This window comes from Temnothorax nylanderi, unplaced genomic scaffold (genome assembly GCF_030848795.1).
Source record: "Temnothorax nylanderi isolate EJ_2023f unplaced genomic scaffold, tnyl_v1.0 TNYL_tig0052_pilon, whole genome shotgun sequence".
Lineage (NCBI taxonomy): Eukaryota > Metazoa > Arthropoda > Insecta > Hymenoptera > Formicidae > Temnothorax > Temnothorax nylanderi.
Genome location: NW_027249114.1, coordinates 792395 through 816605, shown reverse-complemented (window position 1 = coordinate 816605; position 24211 = coordinate 792395). Strand labels below are relative to the sequence as shown.

Genomic DNA, 24211 nt, shown 5'->3' with positions numbered 1-24211 from the left:
GCGTCAACGATCGCGCGCGGTGCGGTTCGAACCACACGCGTTTCTCCGCTGACTCCGATCCTCTCTTCTCTCCCTCAGAGTTGAACGACTGCGGTCGCGGAGGCGGCAAGAAATCGTCCCGGGATCATCATGGACTGGACCCGGGGGATCTGTCTGACCGGCTTGTTATTGTTCTGCCTCGGATGGATCGGGGGTAAGTGCAGTGTGTTATATTCCGTGTGCGCCACTGGTTTTTGTATCGCTTGTTAGACCCGGCGCTTCGGCCTCGTGCGCTGACGCATGAATCGGGGTCTTTGTCAAACAACAGGCTCCTGCACCGCCGTTCGCCGCCGCGCCGCTGCCGCCGTGCTGCTCGATCGATTCGATTAATCGCCGACGATCCGCGTCGGGAATGCGCGGCGTTTCGGACATCCGCCGGGGCCTGCCCCGTCGCGCGATGCTGTTTTGCTTTTGTTCGCGGCGCGACGTCGATGGCCTATTTGCGGCCGCTATTATGAACGGGTTGCAACGGTTGACGATAACAACGCACGTTGAGCCCGCTATCTGAAGGTAGCAATCGCAAATTGTTCCGCAACAGGGGTCAACACTTATCACCCTGGCCGTTGATATACAACTGTCTCTCCCACGATAAATACTTTAACGGCCCCCCCCCCTCCCACGCCGTTGAGCATTTCGCTCGTTATCCTCAAACTTTAGAGATGTTCCCCCATTTAACTTTAGTAATCTTTGACTCCAACTAGAATATCACGTCTATATTCTCGCCTAAATTCTCGCCAGCCCCGGTACTGGCGCGCGAGTTTTTCGGAGCCTATGCTATTTTCTCGCTTCTCTGTTCTTGAAATTGGGAAAGTTATGAAATAGGAGAGATATAGTTTGGGAAGGCTGAGCAGCGTTCGAGGATATTATTGATTCTAGCCGTTTTTGAAAGTAGTCATACATTTATTCCGCCACGACGGGAATGACATTCTATTGGTAATAAGTAAAGCGCTGACTTTTTGAATTTTTAAGCAGTCCCACCTTCCCGTGTGACTTATGCATTCGAGTCTGCAAAGTGTAACTTTTGAATACTTAAGTATTGGAAATGGTTTAAGAAGCGATAAAGTACTTTCGGGTCCGCGAGAACACCTAAACGTACTATCATACCGCGATCTGATCTTTGTTTAAAATACAAATCACGAGATCTATAACGATATATAAAATTGAAGACAAGTTGAAGCGAGGAAAGTTTCGCAGATGTCTTTGTATGTTGAATTTTAAACGATCACTTAAAACTGTTTGAAGCTCATATTCCACTCGCTGCAGGCAAAAGTCGGATGAGATCTGTTAAAATTTCGTAGAAATTTAAGCATCGAATCGAGAGATCATTCGCGAGGTCGCGACATCTCGTTTCTTAAGGCGCGCGCGCGCGCGCGCACGTACATATAAAATGTTCGCGAGCTTTATGAGAGGCAACGTCGCGAAGCGGAGGGATATTTGGTTTACGGATGTAAAATACGTAAAAAAAGAAAAAAAATAGATGACAGCGGCGACTAGGAGGCGAGTAAAAAGTAAGTTGTCGTTTTTTTTTTGGTCTTCTTTTCCCAGTTCCCCCCTCGGTGCCCCGCAGCCTCCGGCGTTTTTCCAACGCTCTTCAATTCGCGAAACGATTGCGGGCATGTGAGATATGCATTTCCGAGAACTCGCGCCCGCGTCTATACTCTCGATCCCCTCCCCTCGCGTTGTACCCTCGCGCTACACGGCCCTCCCACGCCACTCATTCCGAAACTCATTTCGCGATATGGGATAAACAACGGCATTGTCGGAAAACACGAATGAAGCTCAAACGAACGTAGGTATACCTCCGCCGCAGTGCCGTACGATCCAATTACCACCGTGGTGTTTCGCGATTGCGTATCAGGTATCCTTAATTTAACGGGGTTTTGATACTGTCGCTGACATTATTTCGATACCCTCGAAATGTACGAACATTACCTGCCATCGCTCCGTTAATTTGAGAGAAAATAGACCAAACGTGGAGAAACGCACGCAGCGCAAAGAATTGATACTTTTTGAATGTGCAGGATGTAAAATATTCTACAGGATTATCATCTGCGAGAGATCTTGCTCCTTGAGCCGTAATCGATCCCTAATTAACGTAAGGGAACGAAGTTGTCGGTGATTAAAATGTCCAGTAACGAAGTAACGATACTTAAACGATTCCCTCACGGTTGACTTAACTTTGTTCGTCGCGCCGTTCTCTCCTCCCCGTGGCTAATAAGTATGAAACGGTACGGACGAGGGTTACGCGATCTTCACGGGAGATATCGACGGGTAAAAAAAAATTTGTCACGAGATCGATAAGAACGCCGAGGGGGGCGCCGCATCAGAGAGAGTACTGGGGGTTGCTCTCCGCGGGGGGTTACACATTCCGCGTACAGGCGTATCGCAGCAGGTACGTACTTACGTACATTTATCGTGTCTGAACTTCAATTTCGTGATGGAAGTGGATTAATACAATTTAATAGCGTCCCGGGAGAATTATATGCGCGTCGACATCTCGTACCTCGATCTGCCTGCAAATACGCATATACGTATACATGTTAGACACGTCCGTGAGTGTGTGCATGTGTGCGCATACGCGGGCCCCCGAGATGTATATCGGGGCCGAGGGGGAGGGGGACGGGGGCACTAGTACTCGGCGTGCTTAATGATAATGGGGATAATAATAATTTAATTTAACACTCCGCGAGAGAAGGAGGTCGCGCTCTCGCATTGAACCACCAGTCCTCTCCGCCGCCCCCCTCCTCCCTTTCCCGCCCACCAAAATTCCTCCCTCGCAGGGTGCAGTATGCAAATATCAAAGAGTTGCGTCGTCCTCCGTCTCGCCGTTTCTCTGACATCGCTCAGCTTTGGTCTTAATCTTTCCTGTTATTTATCTTGACTGTTTGCTCCAAGTCTTTCACTATAGCTCTCTCTGTAACTCTTTATCTCATACACTGTTCCGTGTAATTTTTGTTACGATTCTTGGGAGACTCGTTTCAGAAGGCAATTAATCTGTATTTATTCGTGTATCTTTTCGCTTGTCTTATTAAACAGAGTTTACGCTCCATTTCTCAGTTTCTCTCTCTGTTGACATTATTTATCGAATACATTCTTTGGCAGTTACAACGAGTACGTTCGATCTTTATCTCTTTTCGATAATAACGAGGTAATCATTTTTTCAATATTGTCCAATGTTGTTTGAGATAATTATTCGTGTATGCTCTTAATGCAAGGGATCGAAATGATCTCGCAGCATTAATAAATTGAATTTTTTTTCTTTCTTTCTTTCTTTCCGTCTCGTTTTTACCGTACCTTTCGTAATAACTTACGTATGACAATAATACGAAGGACAATAATACCGCAATAATGCGTGTCATTACCTAATGTGCTCTTATACCTTATATGCTTTTACACTCTAATTTTATAACTTATGTTTCTCTAGTGCTTTTAAAGACTTAGGACGCCTAGAGAGCATATAGTAAATATCTCTTTTTCTTTTTTTTCTCGACCCTCTCCTCTCTCTCTCTCTCTCTCTCTCTCTCTCTCTCTCTCTCTCTCTCTCTCTCTCTCTCTCTCTCTCTCTCTCTCCCTCCCCCTTTTGCTCTCTGTCTACCTCCCTTCTTCCTTCCGTTCCTCATTTTCTTTTTCACTAGCGACTCACGTAGGACGAATATAAAAAATGCGTGCGTATGGTCGCGAAAGAAAAAAGAAACGGCCGCGCGCTTATGAGAAATGCAAACGACGTCGCGGGATCCGAGGAACGACTGTCACGGTCGCGTTCATTTCTGCTTCTATTTCCATACGCTTGTGTACGCTCGTGGCGCGGAAAATATGAAGTCGCATCGCGGCATCCGTGAAGAGAAGAGGGCGCGTGCAAGGGACGCGCGTAATACTACGTGTTTAACTGCCTCCCGGAGCTTTTAACTGGGTGGCCACTACATGCCAATTTTTCACCGCCGTATTTCTCCGACGATCAGATACGGCCGCATATTGCCCGATGTCCGCAACACGAGATTCCGAATAAATCCGTATCCGCGCCCCAAAACATGTCCGTCGCGTAATAAATCGTCCATCGGTACGCGATCGTATGGTATTTCTATAATGGATATTCATCCCCCGCGCGTTACTTTCAGCTTGAATTCAATGCTGATTAACTTGCTTGTTGTGAAAATTCCCTTTTATTATAAGCGGATAAGCAATGTATCCTTTTACGTTTACTTTACGTTTGCTTTACGTTCATCCTTGAGGAGGTTTCGAGCAGCATCGGCGGGCGCTCGCGATACTTTCTATAAAATTCAATTCCGCATTCGCAATTGCAATTTTCCGTGGATATTTCTGAATCACTGATTGTGAGATGTAGAGTCGACTTATTAATTAACTCGCGCTGCCCACATGAATACCGTTTCTATACGGGTTAAGTAAACATGAAATGGCGCGTTGTCGGAACGTTTCGGTATGTTCTGTTTGCTCGATTGTTGAATCGGCAAGGCTGAAAGCCGCGACCGCGATGGCGCATAAACCGACGTGGGTGGTTGGCGAGAGAGAGCGAAAAACCGGACGCCGGGGGGTTAACGGCGCGCTGCGGCGCCCGTTGTTACCGTTGTTACTATCGACGAAATTACGATACCCAGCGGGTAGCTTTGGCTGCGGCGAACTGCCGATCCCCGTGCGATAGTTTCGAGACGTAACGCGCTATTCCGCTTAACCCCCATGAGCGTTCGTCGTCCGTCAGGTCGAAAAATCGCGATGTGTCGCGCAGATATCGCAATTCATGCGAGAGACGCGCCGACTTCCTATATCGCGAGCGGAAATTGCGCGTGCTACCGACGAGAATTCGAGAGACACCCCAGATGTACCTCGAAATCGACGAGCGACATTTAATCTCGCGCTCGTGGAAGACGCGCACGTTGCTGCCGCCGCCGCACCGTCTACGTTTGCCGATTTTTACGACCATCCGAGATGCTCGCGAATTAGGAAACATTGGGTTTTGTCATGTTTCTGTTGCATCTTGTCACCGATGCTTTCTTGTTCGTAGGAAGAAGAAATCGTGTTCAAAGTTTCAAGATTGTATCACAATGGTGATATATAATTGTAAGACACTTTAATCGTTTGCTTATTCCTTATCCTGTTATCATATATAAGTAGTATATACCACTAAATAGCTGAACAGGTGATAATCTCGCGATATTGGAGAACCGAGCTCCGCGGTCATCGCGATCGTTGATCGTTCTACGGTTCATCCGTCGTTTGGTTTTAATTGCCGGCCGTAAAGGTAGTTCGAGTAGTCGAAGTGCCGCGATCAAGTTAACGAGGCAACTTTTACGTTCATGAAGAAGTATATTATTCCGCGAACTACATTATATTATATTATTCCGTCCGCGTATTCGGCCGTGCGGGCATTATTTTCGCTCGTGGTTCACGCGACCCGCTCGTTCATAACCCCGTGGTAACCCCCCGCCGTAACTAAGTATCTCTAGACGCGACTATCTGGATCGTCTTTCCGCGTATAAAACGTCCCAAGTTTGTCCGCACGTTCTCTCATTCGCGCGGATTCTTTGGCCAACTTTGGGGACTGCGCGACTACCCTCGCAGGAAAATTCAGATTCAACACCATCTGCGTGCCCGGAACTTTTTGATACTCGACATTAAATATCTTTGTAAGCCTCGAATTAAAGTTCCATTTAAAGTTAAATTTGCTCTCGAAATTAAAAGCGATGGACAAGTTATCGTTATACATTCGCACGCTTTCCGAGTTTAATCGGGGAAAATTTCTATTTTTCCCCGTGTATCGCCACTAAAAACTAAGCATAATTGGATATAAAAATTAATCGAGAAGTTTGTTCCCGAGATGTCACACAAGACGGAAAACTGTGACAGCGTATCCGCGCGGTCACTAAACGTTACGACGCGGGTATTATTTTACAAGCGTAGTTACGTTCAATTAAGCGATTAAAACGCCGACGCCCTGCGTCGCGTAATGCGTTTTAACAATCTATAAAAGTTAATTTTATGTGGAGTCTCTCCGTCGCGACGCCGACGCCGCGAACTCGTTACCGGGCGCACGCGATAGACACGACGAATATACGAATATACCTAGCGTTTCTCTTATCGTCGACGTTATTGCCATTTCTTGGAATTTCTCTTGCTATAAATTGGGGTCTTAATAATACGAACGGAAACGGACAGACGTGCGCTTCGATCGCGGCACCGTCGGATATTCTTTTCCCCGTCGAAATTAGGGGCACAAAGGCGGGATCACGCGGCGCATAAATGTCGGACATTCGCACGAGATGTTTCGAGATCGCCGCACATCTGTTCGCTGCGCGCTACGGGGAATCCCTCTTAAGTGCATAATTGATGTATACGAGATCGACTGGCGCGGCGATACGCGATGATTCATGAAAGCCGATTCTCGCGCAGCACCCGCAGGCGTTTAGGCGGACTATCGATACTTCCGCATGCAGCTCGGCATCCAATAAACCAGTACAAATCCGGTATAGTTGTTATCGGGAAGGCAATGCATCGAAACTGCCAAAGACAGGCGTCAAAAGTATCGAAATATCTCGCAGGCATCTCCTGATTGATAAGGGTAGAGTGCGAACGTCGGAAGTAAGGTGATATCTGGCGTATCTCGCGTCGATGTCTCTGAGCCGACCTTTCGAGGAATGCGTGCGAGCGATGAATCGGAGAAACAAGGGACACGCTATCGTCTCTCTCCGAGCGAGATTACAACACCGGAGTGCATCGCGCGCGCCCGATCTCTCTCTCTCTCTCTCTCTCTCGAGTGCGCGTGATAGTTTCGCAGATATAACGACGCGCCATTTCGCGTGCGGCCGGCATTAACGCGAACTCGCGTCTGACACTCAACCCCTGATGAACAATTATCTTACGAAGCTTAGGTCGCCCGCGCGCGCCAGCGAGCGAGCGAGCGAGCGAGCGACAGAGGCAGGCGACGCGACGCGACGGAGAGAGACGCGCTCGCTCATGAACCGCATCGGGAAATGGGTCGCTGTAATGGCCACGGTAAAGTCCTCGTGAAAGTTGCACGGTTGTTTATAGTCGCGCCACACGCACTTGTAAGCCGTAGTCGGGTTGCGGGCGGCGGACGCTATAGCGTATGCGCTCCGCTTCACTCCGCTCCGTTCCGTCCACGCGTGTAAACGCCCCACGAGTCGCGCGGCGCGGATTTATCCCTCTGCTAACCCTCTGCCCCCGGCGGCTCTCTACCCTCCACCATTCGCTCCTTCCGCCCGTTTCCGCCGCTCCCGCGATAGTCGGATATAAACGTAAAAGTGGTAACGTCGCGGTAAAACATCGGGGCAATGTCTCGCTCGCGCGTGTACGTAGTACATACATATGTATATCGCGCAGCGCGTTAAATCGCGCCGCGCGACCGCCGCTTGATTAAGGGAAATGTTCGAACGACGCGGCCATTACCGAGTTACGCCCCCGCCCGAAAAGAGGAATATTACCGAGAGCGGTGGTAGCCGCGGATCGGTTATGATAACGATACGATACCGCGCCGCTGTTAACGCGCGACGGATAGGACGACGAGACGCGCTCGTGGCCGTTATACGAGCGTTTACGAGCGACGCGATGGCGCAAGCCAGCTAGGCTACGAGGTATATACGAGGTATATAGCATTAGCGGCAGTAAGACAGGAACGAGATAAATAAAAATCTTGAAGCAAGATTCAGTTTATAAATAATGATTATTTGTCTTAAAAATAATTCGTGCACGTATTTGAACATCATCATACATATTTTAGAGGAATAAACTTTAGATGAATATATTATTGTACCAATATTGACAGAATTGTTCATGATAATTGAAGGACGCATCGTCGATTTCGCAGTCAAATTTAGCGACACAAACATGGCGTTATTTTTGCAAACGGCGGTCTCGAATAACATTAGAGTTTGTAGACGCCAAGTTTGGCGTATGATGACGGGACAATTAGGGAGAAATATCGAGATGAAAGGAATTGTTTCGTGAGTTGTACCCAATTGTATCTACGGGATCGTATCAGTGGGGGCAATTAGTGCATTGTATTAATTTACAACGGATACGGCATTGCTTTAATTAAAACAATTTCCGACAGTACGTCTACGGCTATGACACGCAAACTCGAAAATTAACGAGAACGAGTCGGCATCACTACGACATTCGCGCTCCGAGTTTCGTAATTGTCCGCGTCTTGCCTTCCGGGAATTGCTTAAGGTAGCCGGCAACTACTTTCAGGTCGCCGTCGCCATTTGGGCCAATAAACCAAACGCGGCAATTGACGAGTTCTCTGGACGAGCGATTCAAGTTTGTACCACTATGTGTGGATGTGTATCAAGAGAATTATAGTTTCTCTCTGTAAATTTAAAGAGTGATTTTTCAAAAATAATATCTAGTACGCGACTGCGACACGCAGAAAGGGAAAAGAATGATTGAAATATAGCTAAGCTAATTTTCCAAAGAACTTCTGAATTGTCGCAAACACCGTAGATAAATAGATACACGGATTGCGCTTTATGTAATCACGTGTCTTCGCGTCTTACACCGTTCTCTTTGAATCGACAATCGAGACATTTGCATTGTCGCGCGAGTCGCACCGACTCGCGCGATAATAACGGGGCTTCGTTAAAGACGCGGAACCTTGTCACGATGATTTAGTTTTACGCGCGGCGACCGCTTTATAACACGGACGGAAAAATATTTCCAGTATTTAAATCCGCCGTTTCGCGGCTTATACATATGCATCGTTTTACGAAATTGCAAAGGCAACGGCGACGGCATTGCGGGGCGGGCGGCGCTAGAAATTTCGAATTTAAACGAGCCTATTTGGATTCCGACAGCCCCGCCATCCATTTTTGCCCAGAATGTCCGGCGCGGCTGGTATCCGACAATCGGCAACCGGTAATCAAAATAATCGCCGGCGGTGCTCGTTCGACCCGCGGCGGAATAATTCCGGAAACATTTCTGCGTCGCGTCGTACGCGTCACACGCGAGGTAATATGCGGATCGCGACATTTCTCGGCGAATCGCGCGAAACTTCCGTTTAATGTTTCGAAATAAAATTCGTGATTTATATTGCGTGTAATTTTATCGCAGCTGCTTCCAGCGCCGCGAAATTATTTCAACGTGATTTCCACGAAGATGGTTCGTGAAGTATTCGGGAATCATTGCGGAGTTATTACACGATTCCGGTTGGGAAATCTGAAAAGACACAATTATGCGCGATGTAAAACAGAAATAACCGAAATACCTGCAAACAATTACAATCGGCGAAACGTAGATTTATATGTATAATATTATCTGTATATTTATTATATAATTCCAGCGCCTGTTTCCGGAAAACTGTTTCCCTGTTTCCAGCCGATAATTACGCGGCTAATTGCAAGCTTGTTTATCAAGTTTTTATGATAATCGTAAAATTTTGCGGATCAGTTACCGTCCAGTTCATCTAGGACACGCGCTTATGCATAGTGCGAAGAGCCCCCGCTAAATTAATCGAAGGATCGGCCGATCGAATGAGAGCCGTTCAATTAGGACGTAGTTGCTGTTGTAGCTTAATGAAAGATGCAGTTTACTCGGGCATAACGATCTCGCGAAACTGGGTTACCGATCTGCGGAAACCGTCGAATAGATTAAACCGCTGGCAATGTTCGCACCATCGTGTGCTGCGTTTCAACGCTGGGCAGGGTGATTCAGGTCCGCGGCTACAATATTGAACTAACAATAAGTCTTCAGTCGATGTTCTGAAAACGAAGCTTGATTATCCGAGAGAATCGTCGACTCTCTTCGTTTCCTACCTTGGAAAATAGACGCTACGGAACTTCCGTAGCGCGATGCACATTTCATCCAATCGCACTCTATTATAATAATAAACGTTGTGAAATTTTTAACGGCATATTTTACGGCGCGCACGCGTACCCGGGGGAATAATAACGCCGTGACTGTTAATAACGGCGACGAGGGAGCGACACGCATTTTTATCACCTGGCACCGGCTGATATTCAGCGCGGGGGAATGGACTCCGGTTGGCGAATTAAGAGTATGCGCTGCGTCACCTGGAACAATCTCACGTAAATTAACTTGGCTTTAATCGTTGCCGTTGCCGATTAAATCGCGACTCGCGGGAACGTCTTTATTCATCCGGAGTATACCCGTGTGGTGCGGAAGCTCGATTTTTGGTCTCCGATCGTCGTCATCGACCGGTTTTATATACATGATACAAACGCGCCGGAATTAAGCGACGGCGTGCGCGGAATTCCGATCGCTTCATCGGGATTCGACGCAAATATGCTATTAAAACAAATGGGATCGACCCGCCACCGGGGGCGGCGCGGCGCTCGCGACGGAAGAATACGCTTAATTACGAGCCTTAGAATTCAATTACGGGCCACGTAGTCGCTTGTAAATTTCCGGCCGGTTACCGGAACCCCGTGTATAACCCCGGTGCTGCGATAATGCGGATACAATCGTAATTGCGTAATTACGACCCATGAGGCGTAAATTTCGTCGCGGCGCGCTTGGAAAATTGTCGCCGAAACAATACGGCCGACATTCGTCACGGAACATTGCCAACTAATACACTGCTTTTTGCCCTTCTAAACGCTAAAGATCCGTGCTCAGCGTGAATCACTCGCGAGTCAGCCCAATGATTATCGCATTGAATTTTTGCATATTAATAACATACAATATAAAATTACATTACTTTCTAAATCTGAATCAGTGACTATTCACTGATTCAGGTTTAGAGAGTAAGGATGAGTCAATAATTATCCGGAATTTATTTATAAAATTTCTATTTATTAACGTATACCGATAAAGTTCATATTATGTTTCAACCTTTTGCTTTTCAATACACTTCGTCCGTTAATGCACAAACTTCGTTACGTGCTCTGAATAAAATGTTTTTACGTAGCCCACGTATGCACGCATATCATATTTCATATTTTGGTCAGTTTGGTCAGCGAATCGACAATCTCTTAGAGAACGAGACGGCCCCTTTGATTCACATGTTTGAGTGGAGCAAATAGAGATGATAATCATTCGCTCTCTCTCTAATTGCTATCTGTAGGAAAATTATGTTATGTAAACGTAAGTCCCTCTTAGTGCTTTAATACATTTTATATATACATACATTCCGCATTATTAACTCGTACAATATTTGTATATTTTCCAACAATACAGCAACATTTTCTTCTCTTAACAATGACGGCATATACTTTAATTTTTTAAATTGTTAATTGCAAAATAAAAAATCTCAAAATTGTGATGTATATTATGGAGAGAGTGTTTATTCCATCACGGAAAAATACAATTAATTAGAAGACGTGGGATTTAATTACAGGTCATATAAACGTCGTGTAAATTTGTGTATCATGGCAAACGACGTAACGTGGACATAATCGTAGTCGCGCATAATCACGTCTAATGACAGAAATTCCGAGCCCGACAGCGCGGTCCCAAGGTATGTAGAAAATTTATGGAAACAATACGATAATATGTATAATTCATTACGGAGAACATCGCCGACAATAAATCGCCCAAAGCTATGGAACGATCGTCACGGTCTGAATTATTTGCGAAATTATTCTTAATAAAAATGAATCTTTTACTTCGATTCTAAATCTGTTGCTGTGGGGAAAATTCAGGACGCCCTGGATAACTACATTATCACGGAGTGAATTATTTCTTCCCAGAACTAATTACGGCTTTTAACGATAACGAATCTATTTAACCCACGCTTTTCTTTTCCCCTTAATTCCCGAAAAATCCTGACTCAGAGGATATGTCTTGTTTAGATAATAATCCTATCGCGACCCTCTAGTCCCGGCAAAAATTTACGCCAGAAAAAGGCGGGCGATGCGTCAGCAGCAGCAGCAGCAGCAGTAATAAAAAAGATCGTCCGTCTTCACCCATGTCATGCGTCACGCATGCCTCATTATACTTCTAGATAGACTTTTTTTCCAGCGCGGGGTGCCCCGCTAAACCCCTTCGTTCGCCGACCGCGACCATTTTCAAGGACAATATCATAAGCGCGCGTGTTTGCGCGTCACCCACTACCGGGGGCTCTCGTGTTACCCGTAAATTGACTCGTTTTCAATTAACGACGATTTTAAGCGATTAAAGCGTGGCCACGCCACGCCTCCTCCCCGACGATGACGAGTACCATCTGCCGTGCGTGCGTTTCGAGCGCCGTGACGTCGGGAAAAGTTGAGTGCGGTGCGTTGTGAGTGAGCGCACCGACACACCATCGGCGTCACCCCCGCGGGAGTTCGGGGGATCGCGCTTTGAAAAGTCGCTGAAACGGATAAAAATTTATGGGAAAGCGAGAATTTGAGTTACAGTTCGTGAAACAGGATCTACGAGACTCGATTGAAGATCCGTTATTTTATGAGGGCATTCTTAAGCCTTGTGCCCACGATGTTAGAAATTGCTCCGAGATTTCGGACGGAGAAAGAATTGCATTTGACCGCATTGGTCAAATGGCCGAATTGTTCAAATGTGATTTGTTAATTCTTTCTCCGTCCGAGATCTCGGAGCGATTTCTAGCATCGTAGACGCAAGGCTTTAAGCCCAAAATTCAGACAAACTTGCGCATAGCTGCATAACCATATGCATAAAGAAAATTATCCAATCGTATTGCTATCATATATGGACGCGCGTAATATGCGATTGGGTCCTTTCCTTTCTGCATATGGTTATGCAGCTATGCGTGTCTGGATTGGCCATTACATAATATTATTTTTAAAACGTTGCCAAAAATCTCGAATAACGATATATACCGTAAAAAAATATATAAAGCGACGAATAACGAATACTTTCGCCTCGTTTATCGGGACATGTAATCATGTAATACCCATCGAATGTTAGAGGATAAAAGTTTTTGCCGACGCCCATGGTCACTTTGGTCTCGCGTGGGTGCGTTCGCGTCGGCTTTGTCTATCTTCCGCTTTTTTCCTCTCACGTAGGAAGCGGGCAGGAACGTGGGCAAGGGCGGATATAAAAACGGTACGCTCACGCACGCTGTCATCGAAAAGTCAGATAAACACAAAACGTCTGTCGACTAAGCAATATATACCACTTTTGGGGCTGAGAAGGCGAAGCTATATCGGTGTGATGAATAAATATTCTCCTTCGATATTTTTCCCCCAATACCCGTTACATCTCTAAAGACAGTTTTGTCAATTTTCTTTGAAAGATTGTCTATGATAGAAGTAAAAAGAGCAAATGAGAAACGCGTAACTCTCCTCGCGAAACGCATGTTCCGTCATTTATTTCGAAGTCTCTCCGTTATCTTCGACATTTTTTCGAAGCTTCACCGAAAACTGTCTCACCCTTTCGACAAATTCGGCCCGCAGATATTCTCTGCGTTCAACCAACCTGATTTCCACCCCTGCGTTTCAGTCGGGCGCGCGCGTCGCGCGACGTCCGTTCCGTATGTCGTAACATGGTGGTCTGCGCTTTCTCCGTTATCGCCGCGCGGAACCCACTAGCGAAGCCCCCGCATGCTTGCCGCATGTGCGAGAAAGCCCACGAATTACTTCCGTGTTTATAAAATAAACGAGAGAAGCGTGGCGGATGGAACGAGGGTGCCTTCTCGCTCTTTCCCCTTTCTTTCTCTCTGGTCTGCTTTTACGCGCGAGGGAACATACCGGGTACGCGATCAGGAAGAGACAGAGAAAGGGGAGAGAGAAGGAAAGAGAACGACGTGGCGCATTTCTAAATGTTTTCCTCGCGGACGGTGCCGGCTGTGTTTTCCGTAACAATGGCCCGGACCTGCGCAAGTGTTATTGACGGAGCCGCCACGGTCGACAGCAGGCAGCCCCGACGTGTGATTACCGTGAATTGGGCTGTGCTACGCGATACGGTAATAACAGAGGAAGCAAACAGTCGGAAGTGTCCGTCTCCCTCTCTGATTTTCATCATTCGACGATACGTTTGCGGACAGCCGGGACAGCGGATTAAAAAAATTAAATGCGAATAAAAGAACGCGTATTTTTCAGGTATCAATGGCATTAAAAATCGAGAGAGATATGCGTAATTCACTAGGACGGTATTCCGGGAAAAATATCAGTTGATTCTGTGTCGCATATAGCGCATGATACAGCGGCAAACGTTTGTAACACGATGAAATGTAATTCCGTGACATGCCGTTTGTCGCATCGGCTATTTGCGGATAAATTTTGAATGTTGATCCCGATTTTCATCATAAAGAATTTACTCGAGCGTCTCCGAGTCTGTTATTCCACAATTGGAGAGCTGCATTCGTTTATACCTTGTTAACGTTGATTTGATCGTCCCGAAAATAAATCAGTACTTTGACCTTTACCTTTGTCTCTCTTGAGCGCAATGCCCTGCACGCTAGAGAGGATAAATTGCGGAATCAAGAGGGTTATATTATTCAGGTACAAAAGTCCCCTCTCGGTATTTTCTCTAATCGCGATTAAGGCTTAACGGAAATAACATTTTTCGATCCGTTAAATAAAAAATGCATCGTCCCGCCGTAAAAGCAACGTCGTTATCGACGAGATTTATTTGCATCCGTTACCGAGCAACGTATCTGACACCGTACCTTCCTCAATTTATAACTACAGCTATCAAATAAAACGCAAAGTTCGATAACGCCCCGATATTATAATGGAAATGTTTGCTTCTCGCTTTGACGCGGCGCAATTCGCGATCGGACAATTATTACTTGACTCGCGGTAATTATCAACGAGGCCAGAAATATCCCCTTTTTTTCCGACTAAGTGGACTCTGGAAATCGCGACGGAACTGCGTTTGGACCGCGGGGTAGCCTTTGAAGTATAGCGGCAATCACCGCGCCGCTTGTCTCGCTCTATGAAAGTAATATTTTTTTTTTTTTTTTTTTTTTTTTTTTTACAAACGAGATAGTGCTTTTATTCGGCGTGTTATAAAATACACAGTCGATACACGGTACACATTGTAACGTTTCCTACATATAGCGACAAGCCCTCGCGATCGAGCGATGACACGTGTGTGTGCTCGCGCGCGCGCGCGCGCGCACGCGGAACGTACACGCGTCCGCGCGTAAATACGGCGCGAAACGTTCGGTTAAATTTGCACAGGCTAAATAACCAGATCGCGCCGGGCATTACATTAATTATATTATTAGCGGCGAATCATCCGGGACGGAATCGCAGACGGGTAATTTTGCGTGCGCGCGTCCGATTACGGCGCGCGTATTGTACAACACGGCGCGGCGGCGGCGACGCTTGTTGTTGCAAAATATTTACAAAGGAGAGAACGTAGGCAGTCGATCGATGCTGTCGCATTTATTGACGCACCGTCGTCGATAACTGTGCGCTTTTGTAAGCTTTCCCCGTTCACGGAGTGACAAAGGAGGAAAATTGGCGACAACGAGTGTATTGTTTCTTTCGAAAAAGGGCCGCGGTAAATTTGCACCGATTGATTCGCGTTTAATTTATATTTTCTCATTTAACGCCGTTTAATCGTCCCGGCTTTACACGACCCAGAATACTGTTTGTCGATTAATAAACGGTAAAATCGCGATTGCGTCCGCGTTTCGCGTGTTGCGCGAGAATAAAGCCGCGCCGCGCGAAAGAAGAGCCGTTGGAAATATGTCGAGTTATTTCTTTCACAGCGTCAGCGTCAGCGAGGTGTGTTTCATTGTATCCGGATTGGTAATTGAATTTTTCCGAACCGACTGAAGAGCGCGAAAATTCATCGATAATTCTACGACGAGTTTCCGAGCAAATCGGCGGAAATGCCCGTAATTCTGGGCCCCCGTTAGAATGTAAATTACACCCGGAGCGATCATCCGTCGAGTTAACTGAATTTTCCGTCTCTCTCCATATTATAGGCAGATGGTGAATTACGTTGGCGGGAGAGGGACAGTGAGAAATCTAGCGAGGGACAGGGGGAATCATTAAGCGGAGTTAGTCAACCCGGACCCGGTCTAAATTGCGACAGCCTCATTAACGGCGCGGTGGCGCGCGGCGCGGCGTGTCGAAATTGACAGTATGGACTTACGACTCTGTTTCTCGAAACAATAATCGCGGCGACGCGCGACGTCGCCAGCGTCCTCGAGATGAGGATTTAACGGAGCATATTTTAATATTTTACGATTCAAATTTCAGAACGCGTATCTCTTGCTAGATCATAATCCTTCGCCAGATTAACGTTTAATTGACGTTTTTTTATTTTTTTTTTTTTTAACGATCGATTGACGCAATTGTCACGTTTGTCGTAAAACTTCGAAATATAGCGTGGATAACCTAGATACCCTCCTCCCCTTTGACATCGATATCATCACGTAAACTGTATCGGTAAACTCTTCAATGTATAGAAATAGAAAAAAAATGGCGAATTAGTCCAAGTTTTTATTAGAAGCGCTTATTATCATGTATTCTGGTATTGCAATCATATCACACCGGGTGTATTGCAAATGAGAGCTGGAAATTATAGTCGAAGCGATATCGACTACCTATCATCGCGGTAATGCGCAAATATTAATTATTAAATTATTAATATGCAAGCACTAATTAGTAAATTACCAGTGTGTAAATATCAATTACTAAAGGCGTCACTTGTCTTCCGCGTTACATAATCCATATCGTTATATAACAGCCAGTCCCGACAAGATGCCTACTCTTATCGCGCGCACCCTTGACATTTTGACACGATCTTTAAAAACGATCGATTGACGCAATTGTCGCGCGTCTGTCGTAAATATTCGAAATACAGCGCGGATAACCTAGATACCCTCCTCCCCTTTGACATCGATATCACCGCGAAAACTATATCGACACGCTCCTCCGCCACGGCCAGGATCCGCCGAGATCGTCGTCGACGCGCGGCGTCCGTTCGCATTAATAGCCGGATTACGGCCGCGGCCTATTATTATTCATAACGTATTATGACAATTCCGTTGTGCTTACGCCGCGGTATTTTACGACGAGCGGATCGTCCGCGTATTGCCGCGCGGATATTATTATGTAAAACATCGCGATGCGGCTTAACGTGCGACGGACGCGCTGTATCAACATCGCGCGGAGAAGCTTTAAGTGCTTCCCGCGCGCCCTTAAAAGCTCTCTCGTATGTCTCTCTCTTTCTCCTTCTATATATATATTTTTTTTTCTCTCTCTCTCTCTGTCCCTCTACCGCCCGCGTCCGTCTCCCCCTGCACGTTGCTCCGAACATATTGTACGCTTCTATAAAAACAGGTCGTTTTCGGACTTTTTCGACGACCCCGTTATATAAATTGGGACGGGAAAATGGCCGTGTTGCGAGGCCGCTTTCTCGGATACGCGAAATAGGATCGTGTATCGGAAGCAATCAATTTGGACAAGCCCGGGTCGCGAGTTTCTACGTGCCCTCTAAATAATTTGCGAGCGCGCCGATACGCCGCGCCGCGCCGCGCCAGCCGAGCAGCCGTCCGGTTGTATAACAACCGTCGAATCTCCGTTAATAAAATTCCCGGCGAAGTCGCCGCGGGTGTCCGATAAATTCCTAAGTCTCGCCCGACGGCGGAAATCGTCCCGGGGGCGACGCGCGCGAGTCGATCCGCGATCGATGTAACGGCGTTACAAGCACATTTTCGGAATTGCGGGCAGTCACGGGGGAGTAATAATTCATGGCAGGCTGCATTAAGTGATTACTGAAAATTCGCGGTATTTACCTTACGCCATAATGTCATCCAACTCTGTCGTATCTGTCGGGATTATGTGTGTTTTTCATCGTTCCAATTATTTTGTTATAAGTTATGACTTTTAATGCTGCTTCAACAGCATTTCGACGTCGCGGACAATTATTCTCTTATAGTAACGCGCAGAGGAGGAATAAGTAAATTAAACGAGATATCTTTCCCACACACATGAATATTCGCGCGCGACAAAACGGCCGTTTGAGCGTGGAAATTTTCGTTCTAGATAATAATTCGCGTATACGCGTCTTTTATGTTTACCGCGGTCCCTAATGAAAGGCACTATAATAAAACGTCGCTATATAACTGCGTCGAGCGTCACGCACGGAGCGTAAAACGAGATTGTCAGCCTCGTATCGGCCGCCGGTCTTTTGTGACGCGACGCGCACACGTCAACAGTATCGTGTGTTTTACAATTTACGTTATGACGAGCCCGCATCGTTAAGATGCATTCGTATTGTGCACCGGCGGGACAATAAGAGTCTCATCAGTGACGCGTGATTTCCTGCTGTTTGCAACAATTGTCGCTGCCCTGTTCGCCAAATTAACAAGGTGGGAACGGTCACGTTATTTCCCGAACTCTACATATACGCGATTCCATTGTTATACGATTAATTGCTGAAATATCATTTTACGAAACTTGAGCCACTGAAATGGTCACGGATATAGCGCTTTAATATTATTCGAGTGAAAATGTTAGGGGAATACCCTGTCCACCCTCGTATTCGCGGTTTCAAAATGCCGATCGCACTGAACACGAATGATTTGATGACTCGCTGGTTTACCGCCTTGTTAGGGACCAGCGTTCGTTCCCTCTTGATCACCGCTCGCATTACCGAGGAAATCCGTCTATTTCCCAAATGCTCACGTAGTAACTTCTAAAAAGTAAAAGGCTCGCGGTTTGCTTTGTTATAATTTTTCCAATATAACAATTATACGGTATAATATAATTTTTTCAATATAATAACAATTTTTATAATTATAATAATTGTATTACGTAAATATAAGATTGATAAGTCGGATAATTAACGAGAGAAATGAATGAAAAAGATGTCGTACGCGTAATAGATGAGGCTGCCATGACGCAATACTGCTGTTACGACGCCCATCTGTAATAAAAAAACACGATAATCAGAACGCAAGATGGACAGAACGTAAAACGAAATACGACGAACGGGACATAAAAATAGACAGATCGTAGAACAAAACATGAAATACGTAGAACGTAAACAGACCCTAAGATAAAAAATATATGTACAATACTGGTTGAGTCTATAAAAAATAATGAGATTTGATAAATCACGTAGCGGCGAAATGAAAGGGGCAGAGTCGGGAGGGAGAACCCATGTCAAAAAAAGTAACGAATATATAATATTCAAAAAGTTATATATAATAATACGTATACTACAGGCACCGGTATAACAATATATCGGTGGATATAACAAGGAATATATTTCCCGACGTTGTTTGCAGGAAGATTTGATCCGAGCGAGCGTGTTCGGACAATGTGGATCCGGTTTTACGTGCCTTGTCACGGCTATCCTCCCGAGAAGAGGCGTCCTTTTAAACAATGCACTTTACAATGCGCAATGTCAATAAATATCATAGCCGCAGGCCGCGCGGAATATTTTCCGGAGCGCGAGCAAGAACTAAAATCGCCACCGGCCAAGCGAATATTATCGATGGTACCACGGACACTGCCCGATATGCACCGTACAAACTGATAATTGCTCGGTAAATTGTACCTGGCGAAAGCGTAACGTCGTGAATATTTAATCGATATTAAATTTATATTACATTTCGATAACAATTCCCTCGGCGTCGCGTTTGGGGCGGCGGCCGACATAATTATTTTACAGCGATCGCCGATACGAACAGACAACCGCGAATATCGGCTCGACGCGATGCGTTCTTCTCTCTCTCTCTTTCTCTCTCTTTCTCTCTCTTTCATTTTCGCGATCAACATGCGCTGTTACAGTTTATTATGTATATCGCATTACTTGTTTTGCAAACTACGCCAGAGAGCCTGTCTTCTCTCCATATTACAAAGTACGATATTTATTTCGAACGCGCGTTCTAACGAGACATCGATCGCGCGCAAAGTAGAAGGAGAAAAAAATTCTCTCTGACATCAAGGTATCGAGAGACGGTATTTTCTGTGCTGTCGTTTCCCGCTGATTCGACACTCGAGCTTTCCGCGCTGCCTTCGAAGTGTGTACGTCGAATGGTGGCGGCACGAAGTACAATGCTTCTCGACACAGGAAAATTGCGTTAAAAAATTAAATCCAATTACCTTGTCATATTCGTATAAGCGTTACATTCGCGCTTATTTTATATTTCATCGCTTCAATGTGCACTTTTCCGCGGACCTTGGCGCACTCAAAGGGTAATAATTAGCACGATTACTCAACGTCGCGGTCGCCTCGATTGTGCAAATCGATATTAAACGAAATCGATGCGCCGCGATGTTATTTTAAAATCTCATTAGGAAAACGATGGCTTGTTTAAACACAGCTCTGGTGTAAATCAGTCCGGTGAGCTCATTTTACCGGGCTCGCGCATCCGCGTATAAATCGTGTAAATTACCCATATTTCTATGAAAACCTATCAGCGAATGAAACGGACGCGAGCGCGAGCGCGTGATGATTGCGCTACATATTGCATAGTAATTACAATTCATTAATGATAATTCGTAGCGGAAGTATCTCTCGCTCTCGTGAACCAACGTCAGCCACGTGATGTACGGTCGTAACATTTCCTACCCAGAGACACACACACACGCGCTCATGCACAGAACCCCCCTCCGGTATTTTGCAAAATCGTTACGTCGAAAACGGTTCAGTCCGCGGGCGGAGGAGGAATGTGTGCGAAATACACGTCGTATGTTCCCGCACGGGTGTATTTTTCCCTTGTGAGAGAGCGTATGAAACGCGCCGCGCCACGCCACGCCGGCATTTCGGTGCCGGTTGCGATACACACCGTTATCTCCGAGAGGAGGATGGAAATGCAATTAAGGCCGGAATCAAGTCCGATCGCGTATGCACCAATTATTGACGAAGATCAATGGCCGAGTGCAGCGACGATACGTTAATGAGAATCGATGACAAATTATGACGTCGCGTTCAACGTTAACCCTCGACGTTGCCATATGCCGTGACACTGTATTACCATAATACACCGTAATACCACTAATTGCAATTTCCCTCGAATGCGCGCGCGTACTGTGCACGCGGTAATTTTTTAGTGCACTTCTCTCTCTCTCTCTCTCTCTTTCTCTCATGCACGCGCGCATAATTCTGCGTATGATCATCGCTTTGACCCTTTATCATATCGCGTTTCGTACGTGTGCATATAGTACGCCAGATAGTTATTTCTCCAGTGGTAACGTGAAACTTTAACCGTAAGCTTTTTATAGTTGATTACGTAACAACGGGTCGACGATTCGCGGCGACAATGTCCGGATGTTAAATTATAATTGCCATCGATACGATACACGCTCGGGCAAACGGGCTTTCCGACGTTAATACGCACGCACGACATTACGATCTACGATAACGTCATGCATCTTTAACGTATTCGCCGATACATACGCGTGGACAGCCGTAATTATATTGCGGGGTCACGAGCACAAAATTCGTATCAGCTATGCGCTCGATTAAATTACTCCGAACGCGTATTAACGATTGCGCGCGCGGCTGTACTCTCTTTTTTTCTCTCTCCCCCGTGAAAATCGTGTCGCGCCAGCGCCAGCGCGACACATATTTTTGCGGCCGCGCCTTTGTTTATTATTTACCGCGGCCGCGTGCGTCGTAATGCAGCCGACGAGCAAAGTTGCGTTAAAGTCGATGCCTCGCACGGCGCGTCGCGTACCGAGTGACGCTTATAGCGGGTCAACTGCTATTTTTTTCATCATTGATGCTTTCAGCGGGAAACACCGGTGTCCTCTTCCATCTGACTTATCGCTCCTTTATCGGAAAAAATCAGGCGAGAGCAAAATATTGTGAAAAATGAGAATGACAAGAGGCGACTTCCGAGACGACTATTTTTCCCGGGAACGCTTAGCCTCTATATATAACACGAAAAAAGGAGCATTAAATATTGATGATTTTTAATATTTTAATCGATGATTTATTTATGTATCACGAATTTTGACGACTGTAGCCGGCAATTAAGAAATTAAAAGCGAAAATCTCGTATGAAAAGCGAGATTTGTTCCGCGTTTTTAATTATTTAAATTAGTTGACCCGCATTCGAGGATCGATACAAATTTTCGGAAACTGTACTTTATGTATTTCTGCATGCGGAGTTTTACGATATTTATCGGGAATAAAAGAGAGGCCTGATGTGCCGTTGATGATAAAATCTGGACGTGGCAAGTGGGTCATTGTGCGAAATTACACGTCGCAGATGTCACGAGAGGCTCGATTTCAACTATTTGCACTGCGACGTATGCACCAGCCATAGCTCATAGAATGAAATTAACGTTGTTATAAGATTAAACACACGGCTCTGTAGCGGCTTGCCGTCTGTGTGAACGTGTGTTTGTATCGCGGTGCACGTCGAGAAGTTAAACATTGCGCTCTCGTAGCGTCTTGCGTTTTCTGTAGTAATTCGATTTGCGCGGTCAATGCTGGCTTCAGACATTTAGGGATCCTGTATCTTCGATATACAAAGAGCATATCTAAGGATGAGGAGAGAGTTATGGTATGTGTATAAAAGAACATAAAAAATAATTATTAAAATATTTTTATTAAATTATATACCTACATTAATTATTATAATATTTTAAAATTACTTATTATAATACCAATATTAATTATTATAATATTTTACATATTACACAGAACGCGTGAAATGGCATGAATCTTCAAATAGATTGTCTCGATGATCCGCTGTTTTGGGACCTTCCTCTTAAACCTCCAGACCCGCGCGCGCAGTCGATGAAACAGTGGTCGATTGTTCGCCCGCTAATAGCAGTATTATCGCCGATAGTTATCGCACGGACGCTTTACTGCGCGCGCGGACGCGATAACGATAACAATCGGCCGTATTGTAGTCGCGGGCGATTAAAAAGCGCATTACAAGCAGCGCTATTGCCGGAGGAGTGTTATGACGATTTCATTACCGCGAAATCCTCGTCGAGCGTCGAGTTATGTCCCCGTCGTCGGACGATGTCCGCGTTCGCGTTCGCGTCCGCGAGCCTTTTATTCGCGGGACGTAAAACATCGCGTGTACAGCGCGGTACGCGGTACGTTAATAGCATCGGCGCGAAACTCGGGCTCTCCCGCATTCGCAGACTATAGCCGCATTCCCTCAATGAACGGCGAACATGTTCACCCGGCATTTGCAGGGATCCACCCGTGGTGGATATGGAGAACGAAAAAAAAGTATATCTAGAATACTCCATTGTCAAGGTACTGGCGATTTTGTAGCTTTAAATGTCGATACGTATTACACTAGATAATTATACTTCCTTAATTGGTATAAAATTTGAAACTCGCGATTCTCTCTCTCTCTCTCTCTCTCTCTCTCTCTCTCTCTCTCTCTCTCTCTCTCTCTCTCTCTCTCTCTCTCGACAATGATGTGAAAATTTGTGCATCGCCAGAATTTTCAACGTGCAATGGAAAGCAGCAGCAGCAGCAGCAGCTTTCCAGATTCGTCAAGAAGTTTCAGGACTTTCGACACACACCTCGCGCAGTTTCGCATGTACATGACAGAATAGGCACGCTTCAGAGGGTGGCGAAGGGACGGGTAATAAGTGCGCCGTGGGCTACGCCGGTCTAGGGAAGGATGATAACTGCAGCGGCGCCCATTAACGCGCTCCATTGTACGAACGTTATGCACGCACGTACGTGTCCGCGCTCACGCTAAACAGACGAGCTTCCGAGCGAACGAGCGCGAGCGCACTGTATTTCCAGCGATAATTAATTTCGCCCGTTCTTGGCGGGCTGGAGCCGAGCCGAGCTCGATACGCCATGGTCCTCCCGCAATTTTCGCCGTTACGAAAATGATGACGACACGAGGACAAAATCGCGTCCGCGGACGCCTGGACTCGGTTTACTCCGTTACAGTCTGTCCTTCCCCCCCCCCGTTTCTCTTCTCGCCTGAAAAAAAAATCGCGTAAACGTATCGCGCGTTACCGGCGAATTTTTGTATATACGTCACTCGTGGAACGACGTCCGCGTCGACGTAATTCAGACATATCGCCGGCGCGGCGCCCGCCGCGCGAGATGCCGCGCCGGCGGCGAATATATTTTTACGTTAGTTTAGCGCGCGTTAATTCGCCGCGGCGAGTGCCACGGGGGAACCCGGGAGGCTGCGTCGTGTCCACCACCGACGATGAATTCCCACCGGGGATGCACGCGGTCGTGACATGATGAAAGAATAATATACGCGAGAGGAATAAGGAATAAAATGCAATACGTCGCATCAGCGAGGCGCTCGGTAATATATTTGGCAAACTGTCAATGTGCGTAATAAGTTTATTCATATATGTTTACGTAG

At 46.1% G+C, this 24211-nt stretch overlaps 1 protein-coding gene across 2 annotated transcripts in view; it reads left to right on the top strand.

Annotated features, from left to right (window-relative positions):
• The window catches only part of LOC139772695 (uncharacterized), a 182994-nt gene that overhangs the window by 86125 nt on the left and 72658 nt on the right, over nt 1–24211 (top strand). For both annotated transcript variants that reach the window (XM_071706574.1, XM_071706575.1), the window contains one exon: nt 79–193. In XM_071706574.1, coding sequence (XP_071562675.1) covers nt 130–193 — 64 coding nt within the window. In that variant the 5' untranslated portion in view covers nt 79–129. The remainder of the gene's footprint in view (nt 1–78; nt 194–24211) is intronic.